The following is a 15,513-nucleotide window of genomic DNA, read 5'->3' as shown; positions in this document are numbered from 1 at the left end:
ACTTTGAGTTACATACCACCACAATGGAGAATAAACTTTAAATCTGATCATGCAGCTAAAGCAGCCAGACTATATAAAGGGCTAAATTGCCAGAAAACTGTTTTGTTAATTCTTATTAAAAGGCACACAAGAAGCGATGGCCCTCCTACACTGAAACAAGAACCATCAATGTACAAAATGTACAGTCTTCTCAATTCCTGAATGGCATACAACCACTGGTAGATGCAAAAATTTTCTGCACTGTTAGAATCACAAACAATCCCCATGACATAAAACCAATTTCTACATTCGCTACAATTATTTTTAAGAGCTACTGATTTTATGTAGCACAGCAGTGTCAAGTAGACAAAACTGCAGAGCGAGACCAAAAGATAATTAATATGATTCATTTAGCCAATGAGCAAACTCTCAATAGCTACCCCTTGAAGAAAGCAGTGCACTTTCACCTGAAAATTCAGCTGTGTTAGCTACAACTTTATCACCACAGTTCAGTTACATCTGAGACACTAGTTTCTTAAACATGTACTCCAGAGGGTTCCCTCTCCAGGTCATGACAAACTTCCCTCTACAGTTCTAAAAAGTCATGACATAGCTCCTGGTGCTTGAGTCAAATTATTTTCCTTATAAGGTTTAGTCTCTGTTACATGTTGAAACTGGACACTAACAAATCAGTGTCTCCTAATTAATTAAGTGATCAATGTTTCTAATAGACAGTAAATATCAAACATTTGGAAGAAAGTTACATGATTGGAGCTAGACATTCCTATCAATAAGGGCAGGTACATTTTGAACACGGCCTTTTCCATAGGAGTATTTCCCTTCTGGAGAACCTAACTCAGTCAAAATATTTCTCAATATAGACTGCAGAACAGAAGACTATATACAAAGGGAAGGTTTTGTAAGAGTAACAACCAGCAGAGAATACTTTGTGTGGAGTAAAAAGATAAGAACAATCAAGGTTAATGAGAGAAAACTGGAAAGAGCCCGCTTTAACGTGAAAATAAAAGATAATTAGAAATTAAAAAGAATAGGGGAGATTAAGAAATGAGAAACTCACGTCCATGCAGTTCCTAACGTGGCACTTTCAGATGATGCTCTTTAAGAGACTGTATACACTGCATTGACATTTAAAATCCCAAATACCATGAGCAAGTTTTCCTCTCACTACATGTGTGGAGTATGCTGTGTATCAGCTGACAACTGTTCTTTACCTCAGAGGTTGCTGCATTTCAGTGGGCAAGGAATCCCTGTGTGTACACATTTTATGAGACATTTGGATAAACTTGAAAGATATTACTTAAGTATGTAACATGAACAGGGTTTGAATATTTGCTCAAGATGCAAAAGTTTAGAAGTTATTCTATAAAAGAACTTCTCAGATCTATTAACTAGGCAGGAGGAGAGAGATGATTGCAACTGGATTCTTATCAGCAATATTCTATTCACTGATGATTTAAGAAGCAGGTATTTTTAAGGACCATGTAACACAATTGTAAGTCATTTACAAGAAGAATTTCAAGCCCTGCATAAGATATTGTCTGCAAAATACATGCTGATTTAAGGGAAGATCAAATTTTGGATCAACTAAACTTCAGTATCTCTTTAAACATTCATTCAGATTAAACAGTCAAGATAGACAAAACAGTCTAAGTGAAGCTTCATGCATGAAAGCACTATCATCTAGAAGCTACAAGAACATGAAACTAACAACAGGATTAATAAGCAGCATCAGTTTGAAGGAAGTCAGAATACTGCTGACTCGCGAATTAGCTACAGAATAATTTGACACATTTTGCTCACAAATGCTTACAAAGCAGAAAAAGAGAGAGCCCACTACTACAATTTCTGCTTATGCAGTTTCTAAACAAAAATCTTCAGTACATGATCCCTAACCTGCTGCTCTAACAGTGTTGGACCCACTATGTTATTTTATCTCCTAACGTACTTCCTTAACAAAGCACCTCAACCTATATTTTTATTTCAGTAATAGAAGAACAAATTAAAATTAAACTTAGCTATGTTTAGTATGCCCTGATAATGCAGTTCACGCTCAGTCAAAGTTTTAAGGAAAGACTGGGGGGAAAAAACAATTTTTCTCTGGTTCTCACCCACTCCTCCCCACAAGCAGCCACAAGTACTTCTTTTCTTCTTGGAACAGTGAGCTTCGTTTTCTTTCAATACCTGTCCATCACTTTACCTGTATAATTAATTGAAGCTTGATCTCTTAGAAACTAAGTTTGCTATATAGATAGCTACAGTAATGAAGGTCAGACAACTTCCAAGAGATGAAATTCACATCACATGGCTGGTGTGCAGTTCTGCTCCCTTACAAGAGCCAAAGTTTGGCTTTTCAGTGACTTTCATATTCCAGGTGTCCCAAAGCACACAAATTTGGATGTCAAAACCAGATTTTCTGCACAGGAAAGTATCATTAAAATCCAATTCTTACTCTTTTGATAGAGGCAGTAGCAGCATTAATGTTTCAAAATTAAATATACAATTGTTATTTGAAGGTCCATTTCTAGAATCTATGGACAAAAACACTTGGCCACTGACACGGTAACAATATATCAGTTTGTTTCATAGTTTGGAGTATCAGTAAATCAGCTATAGATTGAGTCTTCACATCCTATCCATTACCATCTCATTGTTTGAGGCAGGTCCTTTAGATCAGGGTTCAAATAAACTAGCAAACCAATATAGTAAAGTTTGCCTTCCTACTGCCCTTGCTTAACCTGGTTTGTGGTTAAGTAGCTCAGATCAATAGAACTAGAGATTGGACACCTATCCAAGTAATAAAAAACAAAAAACCTTGATACAGAGATTGTGTCCTTCCTCTCTTTGGAATCTATACCACAGTTGGTTCTATAGTTAAAACTAGAGACCATCAGAAGTCATAAGATTCACAAGCAAACAGCAGTTGTTTGTACAAAATTAAGAGTGTGGTACAAGGAAGAGGACTTTATACATTCAGTCCTGGATCAGCATAGGATCACTTGGAAGTAGTGGTAGCTTTAAAGTACATCTTCTGAACCAATATGGCTAGAACTAAATATTGTATAACAGAAACTAGACAGTCTCATCTTTCCACATGTATAGAGCATTCATTTCTAGCCCTAGCAAGCCCTAATGATCTTAGTCACTACCTTGTCAACAACTTGATGCTAAAGGATTATGCATCATGTTGGATGGAGTTCAGTCTTTCAGATCAGTAAATCCATTCCATTCTAACACTAGCAGTGATTTTAAAGTGACTTCACAGCAAGACAGGATGTGTGGTGGATTAACAGTAATGGCTTCAGGTGTAGTAAGTTTTTCTAAGTACTGGCCCTGGACCAATGATCAGATAAAAAGTTCTATTTGCGGTTTAGAAAAATTGTTAACTTTTAGTTCCAATCTCTTTTGATCACTTATACTATCTAGAAAACACTGCTTTACATTTTTCCACAGCATGTAAGAGAGAACATTAAGTTAGTTATCTTACCAGCTAAGCATGAAATTTCAGTTCAAGTTGCCTTTAAAATTTATAAACTTTTTGTAACGACAACAACATCATTTTCAGCTTTGGTAACACTTTCAGAAGAACTGTGATTAGAAAGAAGAGGAGTACTTGTGGCACCTTAGAGACTAACCAACTTATTTGAGCATAAGCTTTCGTGAGCTACAGCTCACTTCATCGGACGCATACTGTGGAAAATACAGAAGATGTTCTTATACATACAAACTATGAAAAAATGGGGTGTTTACCACTACAAAAAGTTCTCTCTCCCCCCACCCCACTCTCCTGCTGGTAACAGCTTATCTAAAGTGAAAAGAAAAGGAGTACTTGTGGCACCTTAGAGACTAAGGTGCCACAAGTACTCCTTTTCTTTTTGCGAATACAGACTAACACGGCTGTTACTCTGAAACTTATCTAAAGTGATCACTCTCCTTACAATGTGTATGATAATCAAGGTGGGCCATTACCAGCACAAATCCAGGGTTTAACAAGAACGTGGGGGTGGGGGGGGTGTAGGTAGGACAAAACAAGAGGAAATAGGTTACCTTGCATAATGACTTGTAAGGAGAGTGATCACTTTAGATAAGCTATTACCAGCAGGAGAGTGGGGTGGGAGGAGAGAAAACCTTTTGTAGTGGTAAACACCCATTTTTTCGTGGTTTGTATGTATAAGAACATCTTCTGTATTTTCCACAGTATACATCCGATGAAGTGAGCTGTAGCTCGCAAAAGGCTTATGCTCAAATAAATTTGTTAGTCTCTAAGGTGCCACAAGTACTCCTGTTCTTTTTGTGAATACAGACTAACATGGCTGTTACTCTGAAACCTGTGACTAGAAAAATAGCATTTCCAAATTCAACCAAGTGGCAGAGAGTTACCTAAATTAAAACACCATTATATGTTTTACTGCACCTGAGCAAAACCCTGTTTGAATTGCTTGTAAGTTTGTGACATGAGGTAAAAAAAAAAAAATGAAATAACCATTAATCTTTATCAAGTACTAACTACCTGTTAAGTTTCAAGTCCTTCCCACCCTTCAGAAAGTAATAAAAATGCCTTGCTTCATAAGCATCTTGTAACTCTAAAAATAGCTTTCACTGATGAGGAAATTGCATTAAATTCCATTTCGTAATAGCAATACTGAACTCTAGGTAATGCACTGTACAGCAGTTATTGCTTTAAGTTGGGTAAAGGCACTTTGGCTTTGTGCCTCAGAATATAGCCCAAGGTGTTATAATCATCTTGAAGCTCACCACCTAGAATGTCTTATTGCTTAATAAACCAGTCATTTAAGGTGGCTAACAAGAACACAGCTGTGCAATTAACAGACTTGGCACCAGATTAAGCACAGATATGCTGGAAGAGATGGAGTTGTTTATGAATTTTATGCTGAAAATACTGTTAGAAGATTAGTAGTAATCACTTTAAATCAACATAATGATCATTAGTGTTTTATCAAATCATTAATACAAAAAACTTCTACTTGGAAAACAGAGGAGAGAGTTGCAAGTTGTATGTACTCACCTACCTTGGTAGTTTCCACTGAAGAAACTTGGGCATAACTGAAAAACATCTTAAGTGTCTGTTTCAGTTGTTAAATACATGTGATAATGCAGCCACTCTGTATCTATAGCCTAACTAAACACAATCATCATTTAAAGAAAGATTTAGAGTTCAGCCAGCAGTTCCTCAACTGTGATCCACCACGATTTGATTCATACATGGTGCTGGGCTCCTCCTCGTTTCCAACTATTAAAATACGCTAGAAGTTAACACTAATTTCTTTCCTCATATTACTTTTTGATGTATGCAACTGTTCTAGTTGGGATACAGTTATTTAATATTCAATGGCAGGGGTAATCCATTAAATCATGAGGGAAGAGAAGGTGGTCCATGAGACTAGTTTCTGAAAAAAATTGGGAAACCTACATTAATACAAGGCCAGTGGAGTTTTGAGCAACTTCTATTGCTGTGCTGTGTAGAGAGCAAGAACGTAAGCATTTAGCTGAAGTTTGAAAAAAATTTAAGTGAATTTAGTATTCCAGGGGCCAATAGATTGAACCTAGCTCACTATTTCCTGTAAGTTAGTGTGGTGTATCCATCTAAATATTCAGAACCTGTTACTATAAAAATTGGGACAGCCAACATTTATCTATTTTAATCTAGCAATCAACCCAGGATTTTATTTTTATTTTTTTGTCAGTTTTGACAAAAAAGGAAGCTCAAGATTAACAAGTTTCATCTTTTCTGCAGGGTAAACACTAGAAGCTGTTCCTACTCTCAACAGCTACATTTTGGAAATAAGGGGTTGTCTGTTCATATGATAGTAAAGCACTGACCACGCTCTGAACTTTGTGATATCATTCTGTTCTGCCTGCTGCCTGTTGAATTGACCGCATATTAAAGAACACACTCCACACCAATTCAAAATATGATTTTTGTATGTTTCAATCAAACCTACTCACAAGAACAGAGTAAGACTGAGCGGGAGGAACAACTCTGATATCATAATCAAAAAGGCTGACAAAGGAGGTGCTGTCGTTATCATGAATAAGTTGGAATATGAACAAAGAGGCTGCTAGGCAGCTCTCTAACTCTTCTACAGGCCATTATCCTCTGCTCCCACTAAGGATTACCAAAAGAAATTACACCATCTGCTCAAGAAACTCCCTGAAAAAGCACAGGAACAGATCTGTGCAGACACATGCCTAGAACCCCGACCAGGGGCATTCTATCTGCTTCCCAAGATCCATAAACCTGGGAATCCTGGTCGCCCCATCATCTCAGGCATTGGCACCCTGACAGCAGGACTGTCTGGCTATGCACACTCTCTCCTCAGGCCCTATGCTACCAGCACTCCCAGCTATCTTCGAGACACCACTGACTTCCTGAGGAAACTACAATCCATCGGTGATCTTCCAGAAAACACCCTCCTGGCCACTATGGATGCAGAAGCCCTCTACACCAACATTCCACACAAAGATGGACTACAAGCTGTCAGGAACAGCATCCCCAATAATGTCACAGCAGATCTGGTGGCTGACCTTTGTGACTTTGTCCTCACCCACAACTATTTCATGTTTGGGGACAACGTATACCTTTAAGTCAGCGGCACTGCTATGGGTACCCGCATGGCCCCACAGTATGGTAACATTTTTATGGCTGACTTAGAACGCTTCCTTAGCTCTCGTCCCCTAACACCCCTACTCTACTTGTGCTACATTGATGACATCTTCATCATCTGGACCCATGGAAAAGAAGCCCTTGAGGAACTCCACCATGATTTCAACAATTTCCATCCCATCATCAACCTCAGCCTGGACCAGTCCACACAAGAGATCCACTTCCTGGACACTACGGTGTTAATAAGCGATGGTCACATAACCATCACCCTATACCGGAAACCTACTGACCGCTATACTTACCTACATGCCTCCAGCTTCCATCCAGGAAACACCATACGATCCATTGTCTACAGCCAAGCTCTAAGATACAACCGCATTTGCTCCCATTCCTCAGACAGAGACAAACACCTACAAGATCTCTATCAAGCATTCTTAAAACTACAATACCCACCCGTTGAAGTGAAAAAACAGAACAAACAGAGCCCGAAGAGTACCCAGAAGTCACCTACTACAGGACAGGCCCAACAAAGAAAACAACAGAATGCCACTAGCTGTCACCTTCAGCCCCCAGCTAAAACTGCTCCAGCGCATCATCAAAGATTTAAGACCTATCCTGAAAAATGATCCCTCACTCTCACAGATCTTGGGAGACAGACCAGTCCTCCCTTACAGACAGCCCCCCAACCTGAAGCAAATACTCTCCAGCAACCACACACCACATAACAAAAACACTAACCCAGGAACCTATCCTTGCAACAAAGCCCGATGCCAACTCTGTCCACATATTTATTCAAGTGACACCATCATAGGACCTAATCACATTAGCCATGCTATCAGGGGCTCGTTCATCTGCACATCTACCAATGTGATATATGCCATCATTCACCAGCAATGCCCTTCTGCCATGTACATTGACCAAACCGGATAGTCTCTACGCAAAAGAATAAATGGACACAAATCTGACATCAGGAATCATAACATTAAAAAACCGGTAGGAGAACACTTCAAGCTCTCTGGCCACTCAGTAAAAGATTTAAGGGTGGCAATTTTGCAACAGAAAAGCTTCTAAAACAGATGAGAAACCGCTGAGCTTGAATTAATATGCAAACTAGATACCATTAACTTGGGTTTGAATAAAGACTGGGAGTGGCTGGGTCATTACACATATTGAATTTATTTCCTTAAGTAACCTCACACCTTTCTTGTCAACTGTCTAAATGGGCCATCTTGATTATCACTACAAAAGTTTTTTTCTCCTGCTGATAATAGCTCATCTTAACTAATTAGCCTTTCACAGTTTGTACGGTAACTTCCAACTTACCTGCACGTGTATATCTTACTACATGTTTCATTCTAGGCATCCGATGACGTGGGCTCTAGCCCACGAAAGCTTATGCTCTAATAAGTTTCTTAGTCTCCCATAAATCCTCCTTTTCTTTTTGCAGAAACAGCCTAACACAGCTGCTACTCTGAAAGCAAAACACAGCTGGGAGGGGGAGGGATAGCTTAGTGGTTTGAGGTTTGGCCTGCTAAACCCAGAGTTGTGAGTTCAATCCTTGAGGGGGCCATTTAGGGATACGGGGCAAAAATTGGGGATTGGTCCTGCTTTGAGCAGCGGGTTGGATTAGATGACCTCCTGAGGTCCCTTCCAACCCTGATATTCTATGATTCTATGAACCTAATTAATGATCTAGTACACATAACTGCTTTGCTTTTGAGATTTTATGTTAGATACCTTATTACTGCAGTTTCATACAGTAGTTTAACGTATACGTTACTGTAAAAGCACATCAAAGGCCAGTTCCTACCTCCAAACTTAGAGAAAGGGCGCCCAACAAAGAGCCTGGGCAGCCCAACTGAACCGTGGCCAAGGCTAGTTACACTTACCAAGTACGACGTTATCCTAAGCCACACGCCGCAGGCCACTGAGCGGCCGGCCAGAGACAGAGCAAACCCCCCCGCCCCCGCGCCCTGCCCCTGCTCGGGGGATGACCCAAGAACGGGGCCGCCCCCCAACAATGAGCAAGGGACTGCCCAGCCGCCCCAGCACCCCCCGCCTCAGTCACACCCCTCCAGGGGGCACCTCTCTCCTCCCGTCCTCGCCCCCTCCCGCCACGGAGAGCTAGCAAGAGCAACCGGCCTCTCCCGCTCCCCGGCCCCCACCCCCGCCGCCCGGGCAGCCCCTCCTCAGCCACAGCGGCGTCTCCCAGCCCCTTGGGGGATTCCGCCGCTCCGGCGGCGGGCGCGGGACGTACCGAACGGGGAATAAATCCTTCTTCCAGGCGGCGGCTCCGAGTCGCCCGGGGCAGCGGAGAGACCCCAACGCCTCCCGGCCCCACCACCGCCCTGACCCGGAACCGGATAGGAGGGGCGATGGGAGGAAGCCGAGGCCGGAGAGCGGCGGGTCATAGGGCCCCGCGGGGGGAAACGGCCCGAGGCGTTGCACATGGGGCGCATGCGCAGCGAGTTCCGACCCAACCACCTCGGGCCGCGGGGAGAGCGAGATGGACGCTGCTGTGAAGCGAGGCGCCGAGCCCCGCCAGTGGACGTGCGGGGGCATCGGCCGCCTCGCTACAGGATGGGGCCCCTGGGCGGGCGGCGCTGTGCGTCCCCCTAGCCGGGCAGCTGCCGGAGGAGGGAGGCTGGGCACGCCCCCCAGGGCCCCGTTTGACAGCGGTTGAGGCAATGAACGCCCCAGTGGGCTGCACTGGGAGCTAGGCACCAAACTCCCATTGCAGAGCTGGGCCTCAGCCGCTGGGGTCTCCAGCCCTATCTATAAACAGGGCCCCGCGTCACATGGAGGGGAGGGGCTCCCGTACCCTGCTGGCAGGGGTGCTGGAACCACGTGTAAGTGGGGGTGCTGAGAGCCCTTGAACCAAACTGTAAACCCTGTACAAGCTGGAAACCACTTCAAATCAGGGGGTGCAGCAGCACCCCTAGTTCCAGCACCCATCCATGTATCCCATCCATCCTTCAAATCAGGGGGTGTATCAGTGCCAAGGGCAGGTAGCTAGGAGTCAGGCTGGCTCCAGTCTTCACAGGGATGAAGCCGCTTCTCTCCCATCGAAATCAGGGAGAATGAAGCACCTAAATACCTTGGAGGATCTGGGTCTTGGTGCTCTATTCTCTACCCAAGCCCCAGGGGACTTTGTGACTGAAAAGCAGTAACAAGGCTCAGTGCTTATCATGCCAGTGAGAAATTATTCCCTATACTGCACATCAATTTAATAATAAAATTATAAACATTTACCAAAACGAAAAAAAAAAGCAATGTGTCAATCTTGTACCTCTAGAAGCTGGAGGTTCATATGAGGCTAGTGCTGTCTACCTTCAAGGTGTGGGGCAAGACCCACTTCTTCACAAAAGCATTTTCCAAAGGATGAAGTGTCCCTGCCTTGCCCCTCCAAAAAAGCAAATAAACAAAAATCACCACTGGAAAAAAGAGTAGTGGTCCATGCTCCATTCAGACAAATCTAAATAAATGCACCCACAAAGCATTTTGATGTGTGCTTTAGAAATGTGTGTAATTATTCTCAAAAGAGGACGGGCTCTTTTCCATAGAAAGGAAAAGTTTCTACATATTGATATGTATCAAGGTTATAATTTTTAAAATAGCCACACACTTGGAAAATAAAAAATTAAGATGTTTCAGTGGGTCAGGAGTTGCATCCAGAATGTCCTCCTACTGCATGAAATAATGTTATGCAATTGCATTTTGAGGAAAGGAGAAATACAAATACAGGTGGTTAGCCAAAAAGTCGTCTTCATCATTATCACATTCCTTTCTTGTGGTGGTGGACAGGGGAGACCGGGTCGAGGAAAAGGAAAACTGCTCAATTGGCTGGTGGCTAGAACTGGGTCTGAAAATCAGGATATCTGTATTCTATTCTGCTTCTGGTGCTGACTGTGTTCTTGGGCAAGTCAGTTCAGCTTTCCTATTTGTAAAATCGAGAGAATACCTACATCAGAGATGATATGTGACACTTGTGCCAAAATTATCAAATTTGGGTCCCAAAAGTTGGGCACCTAAATCCTTTCGGTAAATAAGTGGCCTAATTTTTTAGAACTGCAGAGTCTCAATGTATACTTTTGAAGTCAAAGGAACAGGAGGGCACTCAGCACTAAGTCATAGCTAATTTAACTTAAAGTTAACTCACATTTAAAAACTGCCTTGAGATCTTTGGACTTCAACCATTTTAGATGGCTAGCTAAAACACTTATGCCACTGCTATATTAATCATAAACCTTTACAGAAGTTACATTTTTCTGACCACGCACATAGATCCAACTAGGACACTGATCTATTACCACATTATCCTCCACCCTTTCAAAATCTTCCCAGTGAAGTCACGTACCTTGCCCATCATAGACTTTGAGGTAGTCCTCCCACACAGGTCTTTATGCAAGAAAATCATTTTTGTCTGTAGTCTGTGTTCCAGCACAGGTGCAACTGCAGCATTGCTCTCAACAGGATAAAAATGCTAGTGTAAATGGGCTCAGGCATTTTTACCACCATGTCATGAAAACCTGATGAGCTCGCTTCCTTTCACATAAGCAGGTTTTCATAATGTTGGGTAAAAACTCCTGAGCACTGTTTACACTAACGCTTATATCATTTCTAACTGTGCAGCTGCATTGTTGCTAAAAATGGGTACAAACTTTTCTAGGGCAGGTGCAACGGAAGATTCAGATCAACACAATGTCACTCTCTCAGACTATTATACTGTGAGTGGTCAGATTTATAAAGAGCTCAGCACATTGCCACCATATTGTGGCAGCTGCTAACCCAGCCAGTTTCTCTTCACTTCCCCCACCCTAGGTTGCCAAGGCAAGGGTGGAAGGGTGCAAAAAAATGAAGTCTGTTTCAGGGCAAAGAGGAGGGTCAATATAGAACTGGGAATAAACAAGTAAGAATGAGGGGGAGAGATGGAAGAAAGAGGAGGGGGGAATGGATTTAAAGGTGTGGAGGAAGAGAGGAGCAATGAGCAGAGAAAAGTGAGAAAAGGAAAAAAGACAAAGATGAAGAAAAATATGACAGAGCACATAGACAAAAGAAGAGCAATTAATAAGGTAAGGTCCTGAGGGTGGTGACCACATTATCTTATGTGTTTGTACAGAGGTTAGCACCATGGGCCCTAATATATATTGGGGCCTACAGGCACTACCATCATATATATGTTTAGTAATCAAATAATAATAATAACTCAGAGCAAGAGATGGTTTAAATAAGGAAGAACTGCGTGTACAGATACAAGTTGAAAAATGCAAAAAAAGGCTGAGACTTGAAAAAAATAGCAAAAGGGACACAGATGGTAAATACTCACCTCCTACCTTGATTGTACATCCCCATTTTGATTCTGGGAAGGTGAGGACATCAAAGAACAAGTTGGATGGGCATTGCTTGGTTGTAAAGTGCACAGGGATACCTTTCTTCTTTCTCTGCCCCCATGTCCTTTATACACCTCCTTGAATGTCTGTCACACCATTGCTTGTGCACCTCACTTTGAAATATCCTCCCATCCATACGATTCCAATGTTCCACACTGAAGATCCAGTCACCTTAGTTATTTGATCAGTTCCTATTGGCCCAATGCATGAAGCATCTTCAGAACTGGGGGGGAAAAAGATTGCCTGTAGGCTGGTTTTCCAATGAGTCACTTGTCCAGGTATTGAAGACAGCCAGCTTGGGGCACTGTGAGCTTATTTGGAAAAAAAGACTCATTACCATTTGTGGAAGATTGGAGTCCTGAATAGCACAATATACTCTGCTATAGTAGAATATCCATGAGTACTATTGGAATTATGCCAGTCTCCTGGGGCTGAGCCCTGTAGTTCATAGAGCTCTATACCTCTTATTCTGGGACATTATACTGAAGGAAAGTGGAGATCCATCATTCAGGCTGTTAAATTCCAGCACTGCTCAAGACCTACTTATAGGTCTAGTAGTTTTTATGTTTGAAAATCTTTACTTGTGGGCAAATATAAAAATCAAACCCAAATCTGTTGCAGGTTTCCATGTTACTATTCTTCTACCATGTTTATCTTAGGTAAGGTATAAGATCAGATTAATAACTGATACATTCTCTCATGGAGATTGTTCCCTGCACTTTCATGGATGGATGTAACAACATACAAAGTTTGGTTTTTTACCCCTATAAATAGGGCCCTACCAAATTCACAGGCCATTTGGGTCAATTTCACAGTCATGAGATTTAAAAAATCGTAAATTTCATGATTTCAGCTATTTAAATCTAAAATTTCACAGTGCTGTAATTGTAGGTGTCCTGATCCAAAAGGGGTTGTGTTGGGAGTCATAAGCCTATTCGGGGGTGGGTTGCGGCGCTGCTACCCTTATCTCCGTGCTGCTGCTAGCAGCGGCCCTGCCTTTAGAACTGGGCAGCTGGAAAGCTGCAGGCCAGGAGCCCAGCTCTGAAGTCAGAGCTGCTGCCTGCAGAGCTGGGCCCTCAGTCAGCATCCACTATTCTCCGGCTGCCCCCTCTGAAGGCAGCAGTGCAGAACTAAAGGTGGCACGGTATGGTATTGCCACCCTTACTTCTGCACTGCTGCTGGCGGGGCACTGCCTTCAGAGCTGGGCGCCTGGCCAATAGCTGTTGCTCTCTGGCCACCCAGCTCTGAAGGCAGTGCAGAAGGAAGGGTGGCAATACCGCAACCACCCCTAAAATAACCTTGCGATCCCCCCCGCAACTCCCTTTTGGGTCGAGACTCCCAATTTGAGAAACACTGGTCTCCCCTGTATAATATAGGGTAAAAGCACACAAAAGACCAGATTTCATGAGGGGAGATCAGATTTCACAGTCCATGATGCGTTTTTCATGGCTGTGAATTTGGTAGGGCCCTACCTACAAATGACCACATGGTGATACCATTTTGGGACTCCATTTAAGACTAGTCAAAACTTTTCTATCAAAACGGTGTTTCAATTGAAGATTGGGTGATTTCTAAACAAGTATTTTCATGAAAAGTGTCTGCTTTCTGCAGAAATTTGAGTCTCCATTGAAAACTTTTCTTTTTTGGGCCAAAAGTTTTAATTTTTTGATGAAAAGTCAAAATTTTAAGTGGAAAGTTTTGATGAAATTTTTTCTTCCCCACAGGGGAAAAAAAATTGTTTTCTGACAAGCTCTAGAGTTTGCCATTTATGTCATGCAGTGTTTCACCTTCTCCACAAGGTGGCAAAAGATAGCTGGAAATCAATCAGGGTGTTCAAATGTAACCTAGAAAAGAAGCAAAGAAGGGGTCAGAACCAACTGCATAACAAATGTTGAATACCTCTAATTTTTAAACATCAGAAAGTTGTAAATACAAGCATATACTTACATGAAAAGTGTACCAAAAAGAACTAGTTTGTAAGAATAATGCTGGGTCACAAATTTATCCTGCATGTTTGCAAAAACAACTGTTATACAAGTTTGGATGTGGGGTGATTTATGATTAATCTTTAGACTGATAATTGCCATTGAAAGCAACAATTTAAGACAATATGTACATTTGTGTGTGTTCTTCTTTTAAACATGGCAGTAATCTGTTTTTTTAAATACTTTGTTACAAAGAAGATAAAAACTGCCTCTGTGAGATGGTAAGTGTAAATAGCTCAGTAACCTAGGAATTTAGGAGTATTCAGTTGAAAGTCTGTGCCTGCTGGGCTGGACACGGAGAAATACCCTTGTTTGTTCCAGAGTTCTTATCTGAACAGGAATAGGATGAGTATTTCAGTTCAAAACATTGAAGAATGGCCTGGTGTTCGAGGCACTGAACTGGTGGTATTCAGGGAATTTGTGTTCAATTCCTGCCTCTGCCACAGATCTTGTGTGATCTTGGGCAAGTCACTTTGCATCTCTCTATGCCTCAGTTCCCCAACTGTGAAGTGAGGATACTATTGCTGCCTTTCTTCTACCTTGTCTGTTTAGACTGTCAGTTCTTTGGGGGCACAGATTGCCTCTTAATCTATGTACATAGAGTACCGAGCGTAAATGGGCTCCAATTTAGGTGCTATTGTGATATGGAATAAATGTGTAACATACCATACAATAATTTTCAGTGTGTAAGAGCTGGATAGGGTTTACAATCTGAACCACTTGTAGTATTTCTATAGGGCACAGAAGCAACTTATAGAAGCCCTGCATTTCTGCTACATAATCAGAGTTTCATTGCATTTTATATTAAAAAGAAATCTCACCCAATATTCATTTCCAGAACATATCGATTTAGTGGTACTTGTATTGGAATAGAAAACACAAATCTAATATCTGCCATTTCTGAATGGGGTTAAATCATCCTTCCCTGCACAACATTGAAGAAAATGCGCATTGTGCAGCAGGGATCAGATTAGCCCATACTGCAGAGAGTGTCTGAGCTGGCACTTACATTTTTTAATACTTGGAACCATTTTTTCCCATCTGGGGTAGAGGATTATGAAGTGCAGGATTTAACAGGAGATCGAAAATTGGGGCCAGGATTTGGAGTACAAGACTTTGAGACGTGGGTTATGGAACACAGCAGCTCAGGCAAGTTGGGGTACACATATGGCATCATGAGTGGGAACTATATCATGGCAGAGGTTGGGTTATGGGTCGAGCTCTTGTGATGAGCAAACCTTGGAAGAGTATCACTAGTTTCTCCTTCCTCATTTGGCTCCTGCTACATAGACCTTCTCTGCAGGGGGTGAATGCCATCCTCCCAGCCAGACAGCAGATTGCTTTGAGTTGCATCCACTTTTTGTGTAGGCGGAGGGAGAGCTGTGCCTAGTCACTAGCCCTTGCTATGTTTCTATATACCTGAACCTTGTTCCAAAGCTCTCTAAGCTATTTTAGATGGAATCACTGAGGAGCATGGCATGCATGGGTTGTGAACATATTCTGTTCTCTGCAGGCC

The 15,513-nt window shown here is 42.1% G+C and overlaps 1 protein-coding gene across 8 annotated transcripts in view; it reads right to left on the bottom strand.

The window, feature by feature from the left end:
- The window catches only part of BNIP2 (BCL2 interacting protein 2), a 34,103-nt gene extending 25,092 nt beyond the window's left edge, over positions 1 to 9,011 (bottom strand). For 2 of the 8 annotated variants that reach the window (XM_073303644.2, XM_073303647.2), the window contains exon 1: positions 1,058 to 1,319. In XM_073303644.2, coding sequence (XP_073159745.1) covers positions 1,058 to 1,063 — 6 coding nt within the window. In that variant the 5' untranslated portion in view covers positions 1,064 to 1,319. Of the gene's footprint in view, positions 1 to 1,057; positions 1,323 to 5,023; positions 5,068 to 8,879 lie in introns of those variants that run through there. The other 6 variants (XM_073303649.2, XM_073303645.2, XM_073303648.2 and 3 more) reach the window with 6 other exon arrangements.
- Between the last annotated feature and the right edge of the window lie 6,502 nt (positions 9,012 to 15,513).

The sequence above is a fragment of the Lepidochelys kempii genome, chromosome 10 (assembly GCF_965140285.1).
Source record: "Lepidochelys kempii isolate rLepKem1 chromosome 10, rLepKem1.hap1, whole genome shotgun sequence".
In the NCBI taxonomy this organism is placed as follows: domain Eukaryota; kingdom Metazoa; phylum Chordata; order Testudines; family Cheloniidae; genus Lepidochelys; species Lepidochelys kempii.
The sequence above is the reverse complement of the archived record's forward strand: the minus strand, read 5'-3'. Positions and strand labels throughout refer to the sequence as shown.